The sequence below is a fragment of the Gymnogyps californianus genome, chromosome 22 (genome assembly GCF_018139145.2).
Source record: "Gymnogyps californianus isolate 813 chromosome 22, ASM1813914v2, whole genome shotgun sequence".
Taxonomy (NCBI): domain Eukaryota; kingdom Metazoa; phylum Chordata; class Aves; order Accipitriformes; family Cathartidae; genus Gymnogyps; species Gymnogyps californianus.
In genome coordinates, this window is record NC_059492.1 from 3,004,413 (window position 1) to 3,024,869 (window position 20,457).

The 20,457-nt window shown below is 48.5% G+C and overlaps 1 protein-coding gene across 2 annotated transcripts; it reads left to right on the plus strand.

The window, feature by feature from the left end:
* The first annotated feature begins 3,833 nt into the window (after positions 1-3,833).
* Positions 3,834-16,769, plus strand: SRSF4 (serine and arginine rich splicing factor 4). Of its 2 annotated transcripts, XM_050909790.1 has the most exons (7): positions 3,834-3,940; positions 11,041-11,183; positions 12,058-12,170; positions 13,948-14,162; positions 15,094-15,151; positions 15,631-15,721; positions 15,989-16,769. In XM_050909790.1, the coding sequence occupies exons 1-7, from the start codon at positions 3,834-3,836 to the stop codon at positions 16,102-16,104; spliced, it is 843 nt and encodes a 280-aa protein (XP_050765747.1). In that variant the 3' UTR covers positions 16,105-16,769. The 2 variants fall into 2 exon arrangements, with proteins under 2 accessions (XP_050765747.1, XP_050765746.1); XM_050909789.1 differs by having other exon boundaries at positions 15,058-15,141; positions 15,321-16,769.
* The last annotated feature ends 3,688 nt before the right edge of the window (positions 16,770-20,457 follow it).

The window sequence follows — 20,457 nt, forward strand, 5'->3', positions numbered from 1 at the left end:
TTTAACTTGTCTTTTCACAGCTTGGCTGCAACTTCCAGCCGTGGCCCTTTCCCCGACCAGCCAGGCTTGGCCCTGCCGGTCAGCAGGATGAAGGGCTGTGGCACCAGCTGCCTGGGACGTTCTCCAACGTCACTGTGACGCCTGTGTTGCATCCCGGTGACATCACAGCGTGGCGCCCGTCTCCTGGCAACAGGAAGCGGAAGACAGAAGAAATTGCTAAAAAGCCCTGGTTTCTTTTCATGGAGAGAGCTGTTTTGAGCCAAGAGGTGAATCGAACTGTACTTGCCTTTGGTATGTCCTGCTAGGGCAGTGCTGCGTCCCGTTGCCCCCGGGAGCTGGTCCCCAGGGAGGGATGGGGAAGGCTGCAGCGCTGGGCATCGAAGTGCCCCAGACCTGAAGTCTTTCCCTTGGGCACCGTCCCCCCGTGCAGAAATGCCCGCACCCTCTTCTATGGAATGACCCCCGCCCTGTGCTTTCAGTAGCGCTGCTTCTGTCGTGCCTGTCCACGTACCCAGGGGATGCTCTCAGCTTTCAGCAGGCTCGCCGTGGAAGGGAGTGAAACGCCACCGAAATATATTTTGCCATTGAAATGAACTGGTGCACCAGCTCAGAACAAGGATTTCGGTTATTTCGTGCACGGTGGTGGTGCAGCACCACACCATGCCTCGGCTAATGCCATCCTCCAGCTGAGCATCCTGCAATTTTGGAGTCAATGCAATATTTTTCCTTTCCCGTAGGGACTTTTTGAGTATCATCGGTGGAGAGGGGTAAACGGCCGCTCTGCTCCACGGCTGCCTTTTGCTGGTGGCAGGGAAGAGCTGCAATCGGCACATTTACCTCCCCGGAGGGTGACGTGTGATGGAAAACACCGATATGTAAAATTACTGCTGCAGGGGGGAGTCTCTCTTCAGAAACTCAGTTTTTGGGTGTGAAAAGGGGGAGTTAAGCATCGTACCTTCATTTTTGGGCGTTTTCTGGGTCACGGACCCAGAAGGGCGGTGGGGCAGGGACGTTGCTCAAGGTTGGAGGGGGATCCTCTACAACTGCGTGTGCTTTTGGAAGAGCAAACCACTTTGAAATTAAAACTCACAGCCTGCGTTAGCAGCTAAATTTGCCTGGACGCATTAAAGCCATTTTATCCCCCTGTAACCCCTCTGTGGTGGGGTGACCCTGGCTGGAGGCCAGGTGCCCACCACAGCCGCTCTATCACTCCCCCTCCTCAACTGGACAGGGGAGAAAACATAAAACGAAAGGCTCGTGGGTCGAGATAAGGACAGGGAGATCACTCAGCAATTACCATCACGGGCAAAACAGACTCGACTTGGGGAAAAATTAGTTTAATTTATTACTAGTCAAATCAGAGCAGGATAATGAGAAATAAAACCAAAGCTTAAAACACCTTCCCCCCACCCCTCCCTTCTTCCCAGGCTTAACTTTACTCCTGATTTTCTCTACCTCCTCACCCCCCCGAGCGGCACAGGGGGACGGGGAATGGGGGTTTGGGTCAGTTCATCACACGTCGTTTCTGCCGCTCCTTCCTCCTCAGGGGGAGGACTCCTCACACTCTTCCCCTGCTCCAGCGTGGGGTCCCTCCCACGGGAGACAGTCCTCCACGAACTTCTCCAACGCGAGTCCTTCCCACGGGCTGCAGTTCTTCACAAACTGCTCCAGCATGGGTCCCTTCCCCGGGGTGCAGTCCTTCAGGAACAGACTGCTCCAGCCTGGGTCCCCCGCGGGGTCACAAGCCCTGCCAGCAAACCTGCTCCAGCCTGGGCTCCTCTCTCCACGGGGCCACAGCTCCTGCCAGGAGCCTGCTCCAGCGCGGGCTTCCCACGGGGTCGCAGCCTCCTTCGGGCATCCCCCTGCTCCGGCGTGGGGTCCTCCACGGGCTGCAGGTGGAGATCTGCTCCACCGTGGACCTCCATGGGCTGCAGGGGGACAGCCTGCCTCACCATGGTCTTCCCCACGGGCTGCAGGGGAATCTCTCTCTCTGCTCCGGCGCCTGGAGCACCTCCTCCCCCTCCTTCCTCCCTGACCTTGGTGTCTGCAGAGCTGTTTCTCTCACATCTTCTCACTCCACTCTCTCTGGCTGCAACTGCTCCTCCCCTGTGGCTTCTTTTCCCTTTCTTAAATCTGTTATCCCAGAGGCGCTACCACCGTCGCTGATGGGCTCGGCCTTGGCCAGCAGCGGGTCCGTCTTGGAGCCGGTTGGCATTGGCTCTATCGGACATAGGGGAAGCTTCTAGCAGCTTCTTACAGAAGCCACCCCTGTAGCCCCCCCCGCTACCAAAACCTTGCCACGCAAACCCAATACACCCTCGCACTGAGACCTCCCTTAGACAAGAGCAAACCAAGAAGCCTACTAGACGTAACCCATGATAAACTCCTTGCCAGCATCTCCCCTCTGCTCTCCCATCACTATTAAGTCCCCCAATATTTTGCATTTTCCTTATCCCCACAGCAAAGCCGCCGGCGTTGGAGGCAGAGCAGCATCGTGTGCCCCAGCGCTTTCCTGATCGACGAATAAAGTGGGGAAAAAAGCGAGAAAAGGACTTTGAGATCATTAAGAGCACTAGTAAGCATGACATAAACCAGAAAAATTAATGCAAAGCTTTTATCCCCCTTGTTTATTTGACTTGGCAATAAAACCTAACAAGCTTTAGAGAACTCTCTTACTTTCACAAAATGTTCCCGAGCGCTTACTCCTACACCAGGGCACGAAGCAATAAATAATTAAATTTAACTCTACTTGTCAAATGAGCGGGATCGCGGTTGCAAATCCAGCTGCTGGCATTGTAGATACACGGTACTAATTTTTTAGGGGGGTGACGGTGGGGTTTTTTTAGGGGGGTGGTGGCTGCTAAAGCTGAAATGTTCCCGAGAGCCTCTGCTGGGGTTTGGTGTGATTTAGGCATCTGATGTGTCGACTGAAACCATAAAAATAAGTCCCCAAAAATGGCATTTAGGGATCTGGAAGAGGGATGTCGTTGCTCATCAGTGGGAATGAGGAACAGCCGAGTGAGGCCAGGGATGGGGGGGGTGTCCCCAGGCAGGGGGGATGCCATGGGGGGACCCCTGAGCGCCTCGGGGTGTGGGGATGCAGCACCCCCATCCCTGCCTGCGTTTGGGGAAGGAGGAGCCCATCAGTATCCGGCATGTTGGGACAGGGGGCACCCCACGAGCCCCTGCCATATAGGGGACCCCATAAGCATCCTGGCACACAGGAGACCCCCATTGGTGCCTGGCCTGTGGGGAAGGGGGACCCCAAAAGCCCCCTGACCCATGGGAAGGGGAATCCCCATCATTGCCGTGTATGTGGGGAAGGCAGACCCCCCCCCCCCCAAGACCCCGACCCATGGGAAGGCAGACCCCAACAACGCCCTGTGTATGGGGAGGGGGGACCCCACAAGCCCCCAGACCCATGGGGAAGGAGGACCCCCACCCACGCCCTGCATATCAGGCGAGTGGGGACCCCACAAGCCCCCTGACACATGGGGGACCCCCGTTCGTGCCCTGCAAAGGGGGGAGACCCCCACCCCCGCCCCGTCTCTGGGGAGGTGGGGCCCACAAGCCCGCCGTCACACAGCTGACGCCATACAGCGGCCCGGCCCCGCTAAGAGCCGCCAGGCCAGGGCGGGAGGCGGGGAGGAGGGGGCGTGGCCTCCCGTGACGTATCCCCCCCTTATCGCTCCCCCCTCCCCTCCCCGCGCGGCGCCGTGACGTTGCGCCACCGCCTCGCCTTGCCCCGCCCTCGGCGCGCGCGCTCCGCCGCCGGTGCAGCCCCGCCCCCGCGGGCCGCCCCCCCTTTCCCCCCCCCGGCCCCGCCGGGCGCGATGCCGCGGGTCTACATCGGCCGCCTCAGCTACCAGGCGCGGGAGCGGGACGTGGAGCGGTTCTTCAAGGGCTACGGCAAGATCCTGGAGGTGGATCTCAAGAACGGGTGAGCGCGGCCCGGCCCGGCCCCTCCTGCCGCCCGCCGGCGGAGCGCGGCCCGGCCCGGCCCCGGGCGGCGGCCGTGAGGGGCGGGCAGGACGCCTGGGTCCCCCGGGGAGGAGGAGGAGGGGGCGCGGGCAGGACGCCTGGGTCCCCGCCGGGCACCGGAGCCCCTGAGGGGAGGGCAGGACGCCTGGGTCTCTGTGGCGATGGGGGGGGGGGGGGGGGGGGGGGGGGAGGACGCCTGGGTTCCCATGGCAACGGGGGGGGCAGGACGGCTGGGCCTCTATGGCATGGGGGGGGCAGGACGGCTGGGTTCGTATGGCAACGGGGGGGCAGGATGCCTGGGTCCCTGCTTCAGTTATGGGGGGGCTGGGGGGGGGGGAGGCAGGTCACCTGTGTCCTGCCCCCCTCTGTGGGGAGGGGGTGTCCCCTGAGGGGTTCCCCTGCGCCCCCAGGCCCCTCCACCCCCCAGGATGAGCACCCAGGGGTGAGCCAGGCCATACCCCGGGACAACACCGTTACCCCCCCCAAAAAAAACCTTTGGGGGGGCAGAGACACCCCTCCTCCCCCCCCCCCCCCCGCCTTTGCAGGCACCGTTGCAGCAGCAGAGGTCCGTTCTCGGAGCCCCCAGAGTGGGAGGCGTGCGGTGGTGTCAGCCGGTGGGGGTGTCTGGCCCCCCCCAAAGCCCCGCTGAAGCCCTGACCCCCCGTGTGTGTTCTCACCTGTGTGCTGTTCCAGCAACTGACCCCCTCCTGCATCTAGAGGGTTTGGATCCTGCTCCACCAGGACTTGCCCAAGACATTCAAGTGTGGATTTTTCAAGAGAAAACAAATTGCTATTTTTGGTGTCTCTTTTTTTTTTTCCCCCCAACACTTAAAGCCTCATGAGTGTTGGCGTCTTTACTTTTTACAAGAAACCCAACTTGAAGTCTTGCTCAGGAAGGCTGAGTGGAATATGGATTTTATTATTATTATTAGCCAGGAGAGCCAATTATTAATTTCACTTTAGAAGTGGAGAAGAGGAATGTCTTGTAAAAGTTAGTCCTTGAGCATAGGAAAAAAAAAAAAGAGGCTCATTAAGTTTTAACGCTGGTTGTACTGGTAGGTGGACATATAACAGGTTTATAAGATGAATAAAATCCGTTATTAAAACAAATAAGTGTGCATGTGTCAGTATTTTAACCAACACAGCTTCAGGCGGTATTGAAGATTGCCCATAACTGAAATACCTGAGTGCTCTGTTTTCCCGTCCCACTGCATATCCTTGAGAGTGTTTTGGGGGAGGGTCAGTTTTCCTGTTGTTATTTAAAGCCTCCAAATCAAATATTTCTGTTTCATAGACAGATGTTGGAGAAAAAAAAAAAACAAACTTGACTTTTTCTTAGCAGACGTAGAACTGCCAAGTTACGTGGCTGATGTGGCTAACGGACTTGTCTTCTTCCTTGCATTGAAAAATATCTACCAAGGACCAGCCCTACGATCCCAGCTCGGCATTTAGAAATCGTCTGTGGGGAGGTGGTGTGGGTGCAGGAGTCGACTTACGGGTGTGCTTGAGCAGCCCAAACTTGTGGCATCTTAAGTATGAACGGTAACAGGTATGGAGGGGAGGAGGGCACAGCCTGCCTGTATCTAAAGTTCAGGCGCTCTGTATGCGATACGCTTTATTCCAGAGCTAAAGGCATTTTTGTAACCTCACTTGGGGGAGACAGAGTTCAAAAGTTGCAGATAATGGAAGGAGTACAGGAAACTCAAGATAATGTAATTGAGTTGTCATTCACCTTGCTGTTCGCTGCTTCTGTAGCAGATTGCTTCAGCTGTGGGTTAGACAGAGTTCAGTCCGTATTTCTAGGATTAACTCAACAATTTAATTCCTTTTTTAGTTTTATATTCTGACGTTCTTTCAACAGGCTACTGTTGGTTTGTAGTTAAATTCCGATTTGACAAAAAATTTCCTTGAGCTATCAGATTTTGTGTGTCTCTACTTGGGATAGCCTCGCGCTGCACTTTTGCCGGGCTACTCTGCGGTTTGCTTTGTTCGCCCTCTGATCCTTTCTCCACAACTTATTTTTAGTAGTGCTTAGCAAACGATTAAAAATTACCGCACAGTGTTTGACTTGAGAGATTCTTTCAGTTTCTTCTGGAAATTTGTGGGCTATCTTCGATGCTCAGCCGGCAGGAGATTAGCCGTTCGGTATTTTAGCAGTTAAGCTGAAATGCTTGAGCAAGAGGATGAAACCGCAATGTGATACAGCGGAGTCCTAAAAGCTTAGCTGGGTCTCGCTTCCTGCTAATTGTAATTTAAGCTTGCAATTCAAAGGCTTAAAGCAACGTTTACCTGAGAGAAGGATGGGGAAAATAAAAATCCGGCTTCTGTAGGATTCTCCGTTCCAAGTTGCAATTTCTAACTGTATGCTCATAGTTTTCATATTCTTTTTTCCTACTCAGAACAGCATTGATAACCGGAGCCGCACGTGGCAGTAGTGTATGTACTAAGTGACCAGAAAATTGGACTTTTCAGCCTGCTTTTTTACCTTCTGAAAACATGCTAAAAGCTAGCTGTAATAACTCTAAGAGCTGCAAGCTCTCATTGATGGGGAAACCGATCTGCAACCTCACTAGGTTAAAATGTAGTTCCACCTGTGTCCTTATCTGCCCTGCATCACCCTGACCAGCTTTTGAGAATTCACAGCTTCATCCTCATAAAATATCTGCAAGACAGAGGGATGTAACTTCTCCGACGGATTGAGGAACACAGATCAAAACTAAAAGCTTCAAACTTCAATTCTTTCATCTAGCTAGGTTCAAAGTCTGTATTTGTTGCCCAAAGAGAAGTGATTTGATTTCCCTGCACCATCCCCACCAAACTATCTAATGCCCATTAACTTCAATTAGAGCAATTGGTATTAAAAAAAAATCAAATTGGTGTCACAACATACTGCTACCCAGTACATCTACATGACGGTAAGGTGACCTGCTAATGAACTGGTTTTTAATTCGAGTGGATTTGTGGAATTTTTTTTTTCCTTTGCTGATAGAAGGGTGAATAAGGTGAGATTTAATTTCTTTTTGTTTTAAGGTGTTCAGTTGTGCTAGAAGATCAGAGATTCTCGATGATGTTTGTTGTTAGTGCAGAAACTCAAAAGAATCACTACCAAATCTTACATTTAACTAGTTTAAGTATTGAAATTCAAATGTTTTTTGAGGTTGTAACTTCAGTGACTCATTTCAATGAGTGTTTTGTTTCAAGCGGCCTGAAGATGCTTTTCCGTGATAACGCCCGGCTCCTGGCTGTAGCCTCCTCCGAGCGGGAGGACTGGCAGGCAGAGTGCTGCCTGCATGGAAGCAGCAGGCAGAGTGCTGCCTGCGTCTCTGCTGTTCCCCTTCCCGGCTATGGTGCGGGCAAGCGTACGGCTCGAGCAAGGAGCCCGAGTGGATCGCAAACTGTCTACAAGTTAACTTTCAGGAGTGTTTTTTAGGGCTGGACGCATTGCATTCTTTATTCCAATCAAAGCTGAAGCCAGGAATCAGTTTTTCATGCGTTTCCTCCTCTGTGGCTGCTCGTGTCGATGCCTGCTTGCCCCGACCTCACTCCTCCAGAGACGCGGGAGGAACGATGGAGGTACAGTGAGCTCATCTTGAGAGCATCTGTCCATACGAAGCAATTGTGTAATAGGAAATTCAGAAAGCTGTCAAACCATCAGCTTGATCTGTTGAGAGGAGAGCGGGGCGAGAGTTGAGCAGGTCTCTCTTTGTTGGGAACCTCCAAAGCCGCTGCTGAATCCACCCTGCAGCCGCAGGTCGAGCTCAGACGGATTGCCACCCATCTAAACTTCATGGATTTCCAGCCTGTGTTGGCAAAGGGCAGGGACAGCAGCTTTGAGGTCCTTCTCGGCGTGTGGGACTCGTGGTTTTGGGCTCCAGCGCCGGCCATTGATGAGTAGTAGGGAAAAATTGGCACCTGGGGAATGCTATAGAGGTGGGCTTCGTGCTGGTCCTGGTGGGCTGGCGTGGAGAGGGGGTGCAGAGCCAGCTGGGAGGATCCAGCGGGCTTCGAAAGCCATGCGGGTGGGGGAGCGGCTGAAAGGAGGAGAAAGATGAGGGTCTGCCTTTTATTTCAGGTCTTAAGCAATTTTAGAAAAATCACATTTTTTCCTTTCACTTCAGATTTAAAAAACAAATCCCCCGCCCCACCTTTTAGGGGGTTCAGTCTATTGGAATTGCTTGGGATAAGGACATATTCCTGTAGCTCTTTCCTTTTTTGATGCATGAACAGAGAATGGTGTAGCTTCACATTAGCTGAAGTAAATTGCATTGACATTTTTAGGAAGTAGTTTTATGCCACATATGAAGTAGTAATAGTAGACATTTAAAAGAAGATTTACTTGCACTGCTGTCATATAACAGCAGGTTCAGATTGCTGTAGTTAAGGCTGTGTCAGCAGTTGTGGCTTTCTGTGGTGTAAAACTGTGCTTCTGAAGGTTTTCGATTCATGTTTTTTAGATCATGGTGCAATATTATACATATTTAAGAGGTGGATCAGTATTAGTTTCATTTATGAGTGATGTGGGGTATGATTTTTAGTATTCTTTAAAGGCAAGTAATCTCAAGGTTTGTATAAGCTTGCTTGTTTGTCGTAAAAAAAGAAATTAGAAGTTTCTTCTTGTAACTTTTGCTTTTTCCTTTTCCATCGGAGTAACATTTTATTCTAAGGCTACTTGCATTTTACATATTCCCAGATGAAAAAGATGAACAGCATAGGGTAAATGATAAGCATTCCCTTCTGGAATGAGTGAAGAGAAGACAAAGTCTTAATGCTTTCCATCACAGTTTGGCCAGACAAAGTCCTGTCGATGTAGGACCATCCTGGGAACAAATTCCCGTGGGAGGCCAAGCGGAGGAACTGGTGTGAGCCCACTGGTGCTGGGCAGCGAGGCGCTGCTGCAGGTGCTGTGTTTTGTCTGGTGTGCGATACGGGTGACCGAGTGCCCCCCGAGCAACTTCTGAGTGCACTTCTGGGAAGAAGTTGTTCAATACTGTGCTCTGATCGAATTCAGATATTCCTCCGTTATTCTAGCTTCAAATGTCTGTGCGTTTATTGTCTTGAAAGTGCTGGTGCGTACCAGGCACTTCACCTTGTAAGTAATTGCTTTTAGGGTGAGATCTCGTTTAAACGTTTGCGCTCGCTTGCTCTATTTGTGGAATTGAAGGGAAGAAAGTTGCAATTTGAATGGTTTTATAATGGCTGTGATTGTTTCAGTTGTTATAAATCAATCACGCTTGTTTCTTCCATGAAACTACAGCACTTGCATGCGAAAGCAGCCACCTTATTTGCGGTGTTTGGAGTCACTGTTAAGTATTTTGTTAATACAGGTACCGTTACACAGCGAAGCTGTAGCTGCTGGTAGCGCCATGGTTGGGGGAGGTAGTGAGAAAGCTTAAAAAAGAAGTGACCTAAAAGAGGAGGCCAACATTTTTGTATCAGGGGTTTGTTCTTCTGGATTACTTAAAACATTAGCACTCACAAAAATTTCCCCCCGTGGCTTGCTAAGACCCGAGTTCAGGATTATGTGTTTGCCTACAGCAGCCGGAGAGGTTGCAGCCGAAACAAGGCTCCTGGTTGCGCACGGGGCTGCAGCATCCTCGGCTATTGCCTGGGGGACTCTGGAGCCCGGATCTGGTCTTGGCAGGTAACTGAAGGAGAAGTGATTTCGACTGCAGGTAGGCTCTGAACTCTGGTAAACAGCACCCTGATGCTTTTTGTCCTTTTCCCTTGACCCGTTGGGATAATGGGCATTTACGCAATGTTGGTTTTTAAATAGGCGTTAACTCTTGTCAGGTTAGAAATTGGCAGGCTTGAGTTTTGCTTCGGTGCTGCTGTGAATTTGCTCTGCAACCGTAAGCAAGTCACCAGCTTGTCCCTGAGCACCAGCTGTAAGAAATTATTTAAAAACCCTACACTCGGTCTTTTGGGATCTCTAGCCAGCAGGGATTAGGCACTTGCAGCAGCCTGACGTGGGTGCTGATGCCTGTGGCACCTCTGAAGATTAAACTGAAAACACTGGCCTTAACTTCAGGCAAGAAGTGGTCTGCAAGCTTTTGTCTCTGTATTGTGTTCATTTTTGGTAATAGGAAACCGATGCCACAATGTTCATTTGAATGTTGAAATTAAGCATTATATATTTTTTCAATTTGTATCCTTCCTCTTGTGCTTGATCTGCCCATGACTTCCAAGTCTTGAGCAAGGCTAGTGCAGCAGATGTTTTCAAACACAAAACTTTGTCTGCTCATCTCTGGACCTGCACCCTGTGCTGCCCTTGCAAGGCCTCTTGGCTGCAGGTGGACTCTTCGTTTGCCCAGGGAATTTGTTCCTGGTTACTGTTCCTGCATTTTAAGTCCCTTAACAAGGTTTGGACTCATCATGCTCTCTTAAATGCTAGCATATTGGAAATAGAGTGGGCATAAAACACTTTCTCAGCAGTACATGGGAAGCTGCCAGCATCTCAGCAGGTGGAAGATCTGTCCTGTTGCATGAGCACGTTGCTTTTCGTACCTAAACCATCAGTACTGTCCACAGTCAAGAGTAAAATGAGTCTGATTAAAACAAAATCCCTTTTCCTGACCTGCCTTCGTATTTTCATTCATGTTGGAACTTTCATGCAGGGTGTACAGACCACTTGTGTTTACAGAGATGAACGAGTATTTCCATTTGTAGTGTAGGAATTAAGGTAGCTTCCTAATAGAACCAGGAATGAACCCAGGGCTCTTCAAAAATCAGGGTAAATCCTAATCCATGGAACATATATACTGCAATATCTGTCAAATGCCATTTCAGCCTCACTGCTGTTGAGCAAATTTATTGAATTATTTATTGAACGTGGTGCAGCATAGCACGATATTTAGTGGGTGTGTGGGTGTAATGCTCATGGCCTTGAACCCTTAGGTAGCCTTCAGGAGGTTGCAACCGATGTTCATCTAAAGGACAGCACGCAGAGGCACGCTCTTCGGGCTCTGCGGAAACCTGCTGTGGGATGCGAGTTGTTTTTTGAGCACAGATACCTCAGGTTCAGTTCTTTCCGAGTGATTCTTTTTCTCTCCCTCTCTCTAGGTACGGCTTTGTTGAGTTTGATGATCTGCGCGATGCAGATGATGCTGTTTATGAGCTAAATGGTAAAGATCTTTGTGGGGAGAGAGTGATCGTTGAGCATGCCAGAGGCCCACGTCGTGACAGCAGTTACGGTTCTGGACGCAGTAAGCACTAACATGCATTTGTATCCGTGACTTCTTTTAAATAAAACAGTTTTTGCTCATTTTTTTTAAAAAGTAATTTTAAAAGAAAATGATATGAAGTTGTGAATAGTGTTCTGTAACTGTAAATGTAACTGTTGATCTGCATATTTATTAACTTGTTTGTTGTATTGAACGATTTTAATTGATAAATTAATAAACACAATTTCTTGTACCATTTTTATTATTATCATTTCGTTTAACTATTTGAATGGTTTATTTGCAATGTGATGTTTAACATAGATTTAACAAAGACCTCAATGTTTTAATTAAAAGAGTCCTTTGAGGCTAAGATGACTGCCCGTTCCATTTGCTGACCTTGGGTTACCTTTCCATGAGTGGCTCTTTGACCTTTGTGGCCCTTGGCTGACCAAAAAAGGAAGCCATGTGACGACCGCAACCTTTTCCCATTAGACCTGGGTGGTGAGGATCCCAAGGGTTAGAGACAGATGAGATTAATCTGAAATAGGTGCCTGAAAAGCTTTATTCATGTCAGATATTCAGAAAGCCTGTAAGCAATGTAAGTAACATTAGTCAACTGGCTTAATTCGGTTTCTTCTTTCAAACTGTTTTAAACATAACTTTAAATTTAATTGCATGTTAATTGTAGCGTAATTATAATTATGTGCATTGCTTTAACTATGTGCTTGTAAAATTTTTTTAATGCTTTGGATCTTTGTAACATTTTATACAAGGGGGATCGAATTTAGATTAGCGGGTGGGTGAATTTTTAACGTATTTGCGAACATTCGGGGCAGAACAGTTTTCGTCCGGGATGTAGAGGGAGCACTCCATTTCCCTGGTTGAAGTACTGCTGTCTGCTTGTCACCTCCTAAAGGTGGATATGGTTATAGAAGAAGCGGAAGAGATAAGTACGGTCCTCCTACCCGTACAGAATACAGATTGATTGTGGAAAATTTGTCAAGCCGCTGCAGTTGGCAAGATCTTAAGGTATGGGGCTCCTTTCTTTACCCTCTCTCTACTAAAGAGCACAAAGGGTAAAAAAGTTAGCTTCCGTTTCAACAAGGAAAAATGGTACACGCCTGTGTTCTTGACTCCAACTTGTTAGTAAGTCCGTGTGCTCGTATGCAGACAAGTAGCTTTTGGAAGGAGTACACACATTAAGTCGATATGGAAGTGTATTGGCATATACGAAGTCATTAATGCGACATTGGGAGCTGCACGTGCAGACGCGGTGTCACTGGACAGCGGGAGAATAACTTTTTTCCTTAACACAAACCAACATCACGTACAAATGTGTTTTATCTTATCTTTAAGCCCTGTCAAAACAGACTTTAATCATGCCAGTGGTAGGATTCACTAGAGATGGAGGAGTTTGCCCTTGTCGCTTTGGATTTTACTCATCAACTCGCGAGATGCTAGAGCTGTTTGGAAACGATAGCATCGTTCTTGCACAGTCTCTGTTAAGAATTTCCACACCGTGTAAAACTATTAGAGAGTTTCAGGGAAAGGATGCTTCCAGAATGAGCAGTCATGCAAAACCTCTGCCAAAAGCTAATATTTTCTTAAGTCTAAAGGAGTGGAAGGTGATTCTCAGCAGTGGAAGTGTTGGGTAACACTGTGTAGCCCACAGTACCTCTGAGTACGCGGGAGGTGAAGTGTTGACTCGTGATTATCTGCATCATGGATTGAGGGGGCAGGACAGGGAGCAGAATTTCAATAGTAGGTGCAAAAAGATAGCATTTCCTTGTCAAACTTAGCAGCAATGGTTAAAAACACTTGTTCTTACAGGAATGCTTTCTTTTATGGTTCTCTTTTAAGGATGTGTAAAATTTGTTCTAAACAAACTTTGACATAGTAGAAACTGGTCTGTAATTGAATGTGTAACACTAGTTCAGGTACGTACTGAGATTCTTCAAATGTCTGTTGTTGTTAATGCTTCACACCATCTATAGCTTGTCTTTGCTTCTGGTATTAAAAATTGTAAGTAGAGCATGGCATGATTAATCCTCTACTGGATGCATCGCTTTTTTTTGAATAGCTTTCATTTCAGTGTACTTAAGATGGGAGTAGCTGGGCTGAAAACAGACTGAACCGGAGTTCTGTGCCCCCGTTCCCATTGCAGCCAAAGTCCACAGTGGCTGAAAGATGGCCCTGGCTGACGGCTTGCTCGAAGCAGGGCAGAATGGCCCTCCCTGATAAACAGAGGGGTTTAGTAATTGAAACAGAGAAGCCAGGAAGCATGAAGTGGGAAAATGAATTGAGCTTTTACTTGTGTGGGGGTTTCTTCCAGCAGAATGAGATATGTTACCTCGGTGGAGGACGAAGGGAAGCCTGCTTGCCTGTAGTCTTCTTGCCTCTTCACATTCGACCTTTAAGTTTATCACCTTTCCCAAGTTACCTTTGAAAACACGATTTAGAAAGCAAGCATTTTATTTCTTTAATCGCTTTTGTCATTTGAAACTTATCATAGTCCAGAGCATATTTGGTATTAGACTCGAGATGGGAGACCTTAAATTATCGTTTGGCTCGAAACTATGAACACCACCTTGGTTCTAATCACGCAAACTCTGTGAAATCGTAGCGTGTTATTTGGCTTGCTCGGAAGCCTTGGCGTTAGCACCGCAAATGCTGTTTGGTTAAAACCCTTGCTGACGTCCGCGTGAATAGAAGAGGCTAAGTGAGCATCGTTGCAGAAATGAACAGGGTCAGCCTGGAAGCCTGACTCTGGATTCGAGGCAATGGTTATTCTGTCCTCTTCCTCTAGGATTATATGCGTCAGGCAGGGGAAGTGACATATGCAGATGCACACAAAGGAAGGAAAAATGAAGGTGTGATTGAGTTCAAATCCTATTCTGACATGAAAAGAGCCCTTGAAAAGCTGGACGGGACAGAAGTAAATGGCAGAAAGATTAGATTAGTGGAAGACAGACCTGGATCGAGACGGCGCCGCTCTTACTCCAGAAGCCGAAGCCATTCGAGGTATGTCTCTATAACGTAGCTCAGACTGAAGCTAGCTGCAATTACATGAATGTACAGCAGGTTCCAAAACACCTTGGAAGTGTTCAGAGTTCTCACTAAATCTAGTTTTTGAGAATGTATTAGTTACCTGCAAGTTACCAAGAGAAATGAGGCCTCTGTTCAGAGGTGTCTTCCTCGGTGAAGGTGTGTACCTGCTAGCTAAACACCCGCCAGCGTGCTGCTGTTCTTCCCTGACTGCATCAAGTCCGTAGCCCTTGCCGTCTCGCAGGAGGAGGCTGCGTGGCAGGTGGAGCTGTGCATACAGAATGGAACAGAAGGTGCTTTTAACACTTCAGCTCTGAACACTGTGTTCTGCTGTAAGCACCAGGAGTAACAGTTCTTTCTCAGCTTGGAAACCCCCACCCATTCCCTGTTTCTTAGAGATTTGCTGCTTTTGTTGTATGAGCGAGAGCACTGCTTCAGCACGCAACACCAAGTGTTTTCCCCTTTCCGTTCTGGGGTAGAATTTGTTGTTGCAAGAAAACTCAGGCAAACTTCTACTGTTCATAGAACAGCTTGCTGATGAAATCAAAGCCTGAAGTCAAAGCTTTATCCTAGTGTCCTCCTGTATTCAAACTCTGACTTGATTGGGAAAGTGATTCTTGCTTCCTTATCTTAAATAAGGTTGCATATTTTCTTCCAGATTAGCAACCCTGCTCACTTCCAGACATGGCAGCAGGGGATGAGCAGTGGGGAGAAGGGTCCTCTCAAGTTTGTGAATTTATTGTGTAATGCTGTTGCCATTCGGCTGCTTGGAAGGTGCTTTAATACTGTGGGGTTTTACTCACAGGGGACCAGGGGATCACGAGCTCTCCATGGGCATGTGCTAATGTTAAGCTGATTGATTTTGTTCCAGGTCTCGCTCTCGAAGCAGACATTCTCATAAGAGCAGGAGCCGCAGTGCCAGTAGTAGTCGCTCCAAGAGTAGATCAAGATCCAGGTATGTCTTTGTGTTGGAAGAAATGGGGGCTACCCACTTAAATGAGAAGCATCATCCTAAATTTGCAGTAGGAACGCTGTTTGTTTTTCTTTTCCCTTCCGTATTATGCGCGCTATTTAAGTGCTAGTCAAATCCAAACCGCACTAAAGTGGAGCTGTCTGTTGCCTTTGCGCTTTCAGGTCTGTGTCCCGTTCCAGAAGCAAGAGCCGTAGTCGAAGCAAGAGCCGTAGCAGAGGCCAAAAAGAGAAAAGCAGGACTCCAAGTAAAGAGGATAAAAGTAGGAGCCGCAGCAGGAGTGCAGAGAAATCCCGACACAAAAGTAAAGATAAATCTGAGGGCACTCTCCATAACAGCGATGAGAAAGCAAAGAGCAGGAGTCGCAGCAAGGAAAAGAGTAGGAGCAGGAGTGGGAGTAAGGACAGGGGGGAGACGAGGGAGAGCATGAGGAGTAGGAGCAAGGAGAAGAGTAGAAGCAAAGACAGGGAGAAGAGCATTAGCAAGGCTAGAAGCAGGAGCAAGAGCAGGGATGAGAGTAGGAGCAGGAGCCACAGCAAGGATAAAAGGAAAAGTAGGAAGAGAAGCAGGGATGACAGCAGAAGTAGAAGCAGGAGCCGCAGCAAGAGCGAGAAAAGCAAGAGGCGCAGCAAGCGAGACAGCAAACCAAGTAGCAAGAAGAAAAGGAAGGACAGCCACGAGCGGTCCAGGTCAGCCTCCAAAGAAAAGGAGCATCTAAAATCAGATTCTGACAAAAAGGAGGCAAAAGGTGAGGGTGAGGATGCAGCCGCACGTCGGGTGTCTCGCTCCAGGTCTAGGTCGATTTCCAAGTCAAAACCAAATGTCAAATCAGATTCTCGTTCCAGATCTAAATCTGTTTCAAAGCCTAGGTCCCGGTCCAAGTCTAGATCTAGGTCTGCGTCTAGGTCACACTCCCGATCGCGGTCAAGGTCTCGCTCCAGATCCTAACCTTGCTGCAACCACACTTGGAACGGTTGGAAAAGTCTTTTGTACATGTTTAGTAGTTGTAGCGCAAGTGATTGAAGTAGAAAACATGTCGATGCTGTATATTTTTAACAACCCTGATGGTATGTCTGTCATTGTTAACTGCAGTGCTCCCTCCCTGCAAGGCTCTCTGGCGCAAGGCTGTTCAGCTCGTTTTCTATCCTATAGAAAGGTTCTCTTTAAATATAACTCTTCCCGGAGCACCAACGTTGCCCTCTTTTCCAGGAAGAGCCTTGCGGAGAATGAGCGCTGCGCCTTGGTGGGTTTAGGAGATTGCAGTGATGACTGATAGGTGGTAGGTATGACGGCTTCAGCAGTCTTTGCCCTTGAATTGATGCCCTTTGATGTACGCCATTTAGTGGAAGTGCTAAGTCTTACGTTTCATACTACTTTTGTTTCATATTTTTTGGACTTACAAAGTTGTGAATAGCACAGTCAAAAGGAAAAATAAAAAAATCTAGGTACTTGCAGTAATCCATAGGGAAAAGAAGTATAGTTCCATATTCTGGTATTGTGACAATATCCTTGTTTTATATTAAATTTTTTTATTTTATTTTTCCCTGTCTTGCAAAGTACAGTGATTCCTGTTTCCATGAAATTTGAATAAAGACTATTTTTGCTTGATGACACTTGGTGGTGGTGACATGAAGTTGTGTTGTGATTGTCAGTGTTTTGTATCGATTGGCGTAAGCTTGAATTTGCAGAAGAGTTACTCGCAGAGAATGGATTCTTGGTTTAGAAAGCCACTTAATATTAAATGTAGTCATGACACTCGAATACAATCCAGTTAAAATAACTCGTTTCTCTAGAAACACTGCGTTGTTTGGAGCTTTAACATTGCAATAAGGAGACGAATACAGGAAAATGAACCAGAAGCAATAATGAAGGTGACAAGCCTGTTTTCTGCTGTCCCTATAAATGAAACGTAGCGAGCTGCAGCTTCCAGAATACAGGGAAGAAAATTTTTCACCCGCTTAACTCGCTTGACTCAAGTCAACTGAAATCATTGTTTGTCCCACAACATTTTACGCGTTGTACAGCTGACGCTGGAGGTAAGTGTGGCTGGCACGGAAAGCGTGCTTTTCTGCTCTTCGCTTTATTCTGTAGATCATCAGTTCAGTCGTCTCCTCTCTCACACCGTTGGCCTTTCTTACGGTACCTTTGGGAAATGAAGGGGAAAGAAGCACGATGCTTTTACAGGTGTTTTTCTAGTCCAGCACGCTCAGCAGGAGAACGCGACGCCGTCCCAGCTGTTTACTTCTGGTTCTTCTTTGATTTCATGAGCCCTGATGGTGAGTTGGGGATTTCAGTCACGAACCATGACTTTCTAAATAGGAAGGTGTTAGTCTGACCCAAGTGGGACAAGGATGTTACGGACTTCGAGAGCACGAACCGGCCTTCGCTCTGGGCACTGCGCAGCAGCCAGTGTTTGTCTTAATGTCCCCTCAAAATGCCGGGGGAATTGTAGCTTGGGGATTTTCCAATCACGGATTGAAGGTTCAGTTCGTGTATGGCCCGTTCCTGGAAGGGAGCTGCTGTACAGAAACCCCGTCTCTGCTCTGAGTTTGCAGTGTCCAGACGGGCTCTGCCATTTAACCGAAATTCCCTAGCGCTCGCTTCTCTCGTTACACCCAGGGCAATTTGGAGTTGAGGCTGGAGCCTCAGCTTGTCTCTTCTCAGCGTATTTTCCAGGAGTTTTTCCTCCTAATAAAACACCCGTACTTGGGGGGAACCTTTATAAAAGGGAAAAAAGTGCAGGATGAGCTTCTGAGGAGCTCTGGGCTCGGAAACCCTGAGAGTGGGGGGGGGCTGCTCTGCTGGTGCGTCCCCAGCATCCCCGTGGACACGGGGAGGAAGGCAGGCAGCTTCTAGCAGGACTTTTGAAGATCTTCCTGAATAATATCCCAATTTTAGACTTGGGCCATTAGCAAATTGCTCAGACTGAACTTTCCACAAGCTCTTCTGTTGCACGGGTGGCTTTGAATGAAGAACTGACGTCCGCAGCACCCCGCTCTGCCTGCCAGCAATGTTCCGAAAAATAAAAGGCAAAACCTATTTTGTGAGTTCTTACTTGGTCTGGGGAAAAAAAGGTTAGTTATGGCTTTATGAAAAACTTTTCTTTAGCAAATTTCAAATTGCTAACAGTACTTACGGCAGCAGTTCTCGCAGCTAGATGTTAACTTCATAGGTGCAAGTAATTCCGTATAATTTGATCATTTGAAACTTGTACTGCCATATTAAAAAGATGAAAGGGCGATAGATCATTTGTGTTGAAGGCAACTCTTAATATTTCCGTAGAGTTTAAGAAGGGTCAGGGCTTGGTGAGTGGCTCAGACTTTTATCAAATGTCATACTACTCCAGCAGCATGAGAAAGCTCTGGGGAAATGATATTTCTTTAGAAGGAAAAGCCTTTTTCAGCTATATATATTTAGTGCTTTAACATCTTAGGCTCTCATAATAACATTTCTAATCCCTTTTGCTGCTTAATCTTAGTACAGAAACAAACCAGGCTAGGCAAGATGTTAGCTAATAGGGGATAATTAGCTTAAAAATACCTTTAAGAAAATCTGCAAATGATAAAGTCTAGGCTAAGGGTTTAAAAAGTGACTTTGGCTTTTGCTGTCTGGCTGCCAAGGCTGCTCCTAATGAAGAGAGCGTGGTTTTAGCGAGCCCTTTGGGAGGAACGTTTCTTCCCTAAATACCTGAAGACAGGCCTTTGGGGATGGAGGTACATGGAAAACTCTTGGCTGAGGTGTAAATTTTCATTGTGTGCGGTAAGGGATGTTCCCTGCAACGGGAAAGACAAAAATCCTTCGAGGTTGCGTGCGTGAGCACCTCGGGTGATGCTGAAGGTACGGGGCCGGCACCTGCCCCGCGGGGAGGTTCCTGTGTCTGAATAGGGCGTTCGTGGGGGTTTTTGAGAGAATTAATTGTGAGTTCCCTGCTTTTGTTCCGGCCATTTTCAAAGCAGGTGTTGTAAGCAAATTATTGAGGAGTAGAAAAAACAAGGTTTGATTAAAAAAAGACATTTGAGAGTTGGGCAGCCTGAGGTCAGTGCCTGTTTGCCCAAGTCTCTGCTGCTGTATCGGGAGGAGCCTTTGGCTTATCCTTATGGGGGCAGCTCTTCACAAAATCCCGTAAGTATGTAAAGATGCACCTCGAGCACCTATTTGGAAGCACTAGAATTTCAGTAAGAATTTTGATTTCTGGATTTCAGTAAGAATTTGATCACCTATCGGAGACAGGGTCTTCTGCAAAGCCCAGGGTTGCTAAACTGCACTTCAGGCTCCCGCTACTTCAACAAACCTCGCTCCGAGGCTGTGATCCAGCTGGATTTGTCCTGTACACAAGTAACCCCAGTGAACACCTGGGACTCTTCTCATGCTTGACATGAAGCCTGTGCTTAAGCACTTGCTACGATTCGGCTCTGCACCCTCCCGTGCTTTGGTTTACCCCTAAATGCGCCCAGATCTAAGTGGGGGCTGCAGTGATGAAGCGATCCCAGCAGCAGCATTACCCCCAGCCCCAGGGCAAGCTGCTTTCTCAGCCTGCTGAGTCCTTTTTTTGGCTGGCTTGAGGTTGCCACATCTCTGGCTGCTCACATGAAGTTACAAACAAAGCCAGGAACCCGGCTGTGCCACCGCACGCATGTGATGCAGCTACTCAGAAAGTATGGGCACCCGCTCAGAAAGGATGTGGTAGGAGCAACGGGGGGAGAGCATCTTCCTGAAGAGGAGATTTCATCAGCTGCAACCATCAGGAAGGTGAAAAATTAAACCCTTGCACCAGCTCTGGGCTCTGGCCCTTCCTTGGGTATCAAATGCCCCATTGCCTTCCTGCAGGAAGGTCCCAGTGCTGGCAGCAGGACCAGCAAGTGGCTTGTTTGGGGCTCTGTCCCCATGCGTCCTGCTCTGGGGGGACCTGGTGATGCTCCCGTGGGGTGGATGTGGCAGGGAGGTGATAGCTGTCCCAAAACGCGCTGAGCAAAGCAAGCTCTAATGCCCTCACCCCGCTCCCTCTGTGCATCTCGGCTGGGGCTTTCTTCCTCTGCCGCAAAGGCAGGCAGCGAAGGCAGCCTTTAGCGATGTGAGCTTTAAAGCAGGATTTAGCACATAAAAGGGGCTGCTGCCGCTGTTTGCCGAAGGTATAGAAGCTTGTATTAAGAAAATAAAAGGCATAATTTCCTCCACCTCCTGCCTCTGTGGGGTGGGTGACTCCAGCCACCACCACGTCCCCGTGGGTTCCCTGAAGCCTCCTTGTCCCCTGGGCCCTGGTCTGGCCGGGGGCTGCGTGGGAATGGGCCCCTCCAAGGAAAC

Coding starts and splice junctions, on each gene's coding strand:
- SRSF4 (XM_050909789.1), top strand. CDS start 3,834: ATGCCGCGGGTCTACATCGGCCGCCTCAGCTACCAGGCGCGGGAGCGG. Junction 11,184..12,057: donor CAGTTACGGTTCTGGACGCA/GTAAGCACTAAC, acceptor CACCTCCTAAAG/GTGGATATGGTTATAGAAGA. Junction 12,171..13,947: donor GCAGTTGGCAAGATCTTAAG/GTATGGGGCTCC, acceptor CTCTTCCTCTAG/GATTATATGCGTCAGGCAGG.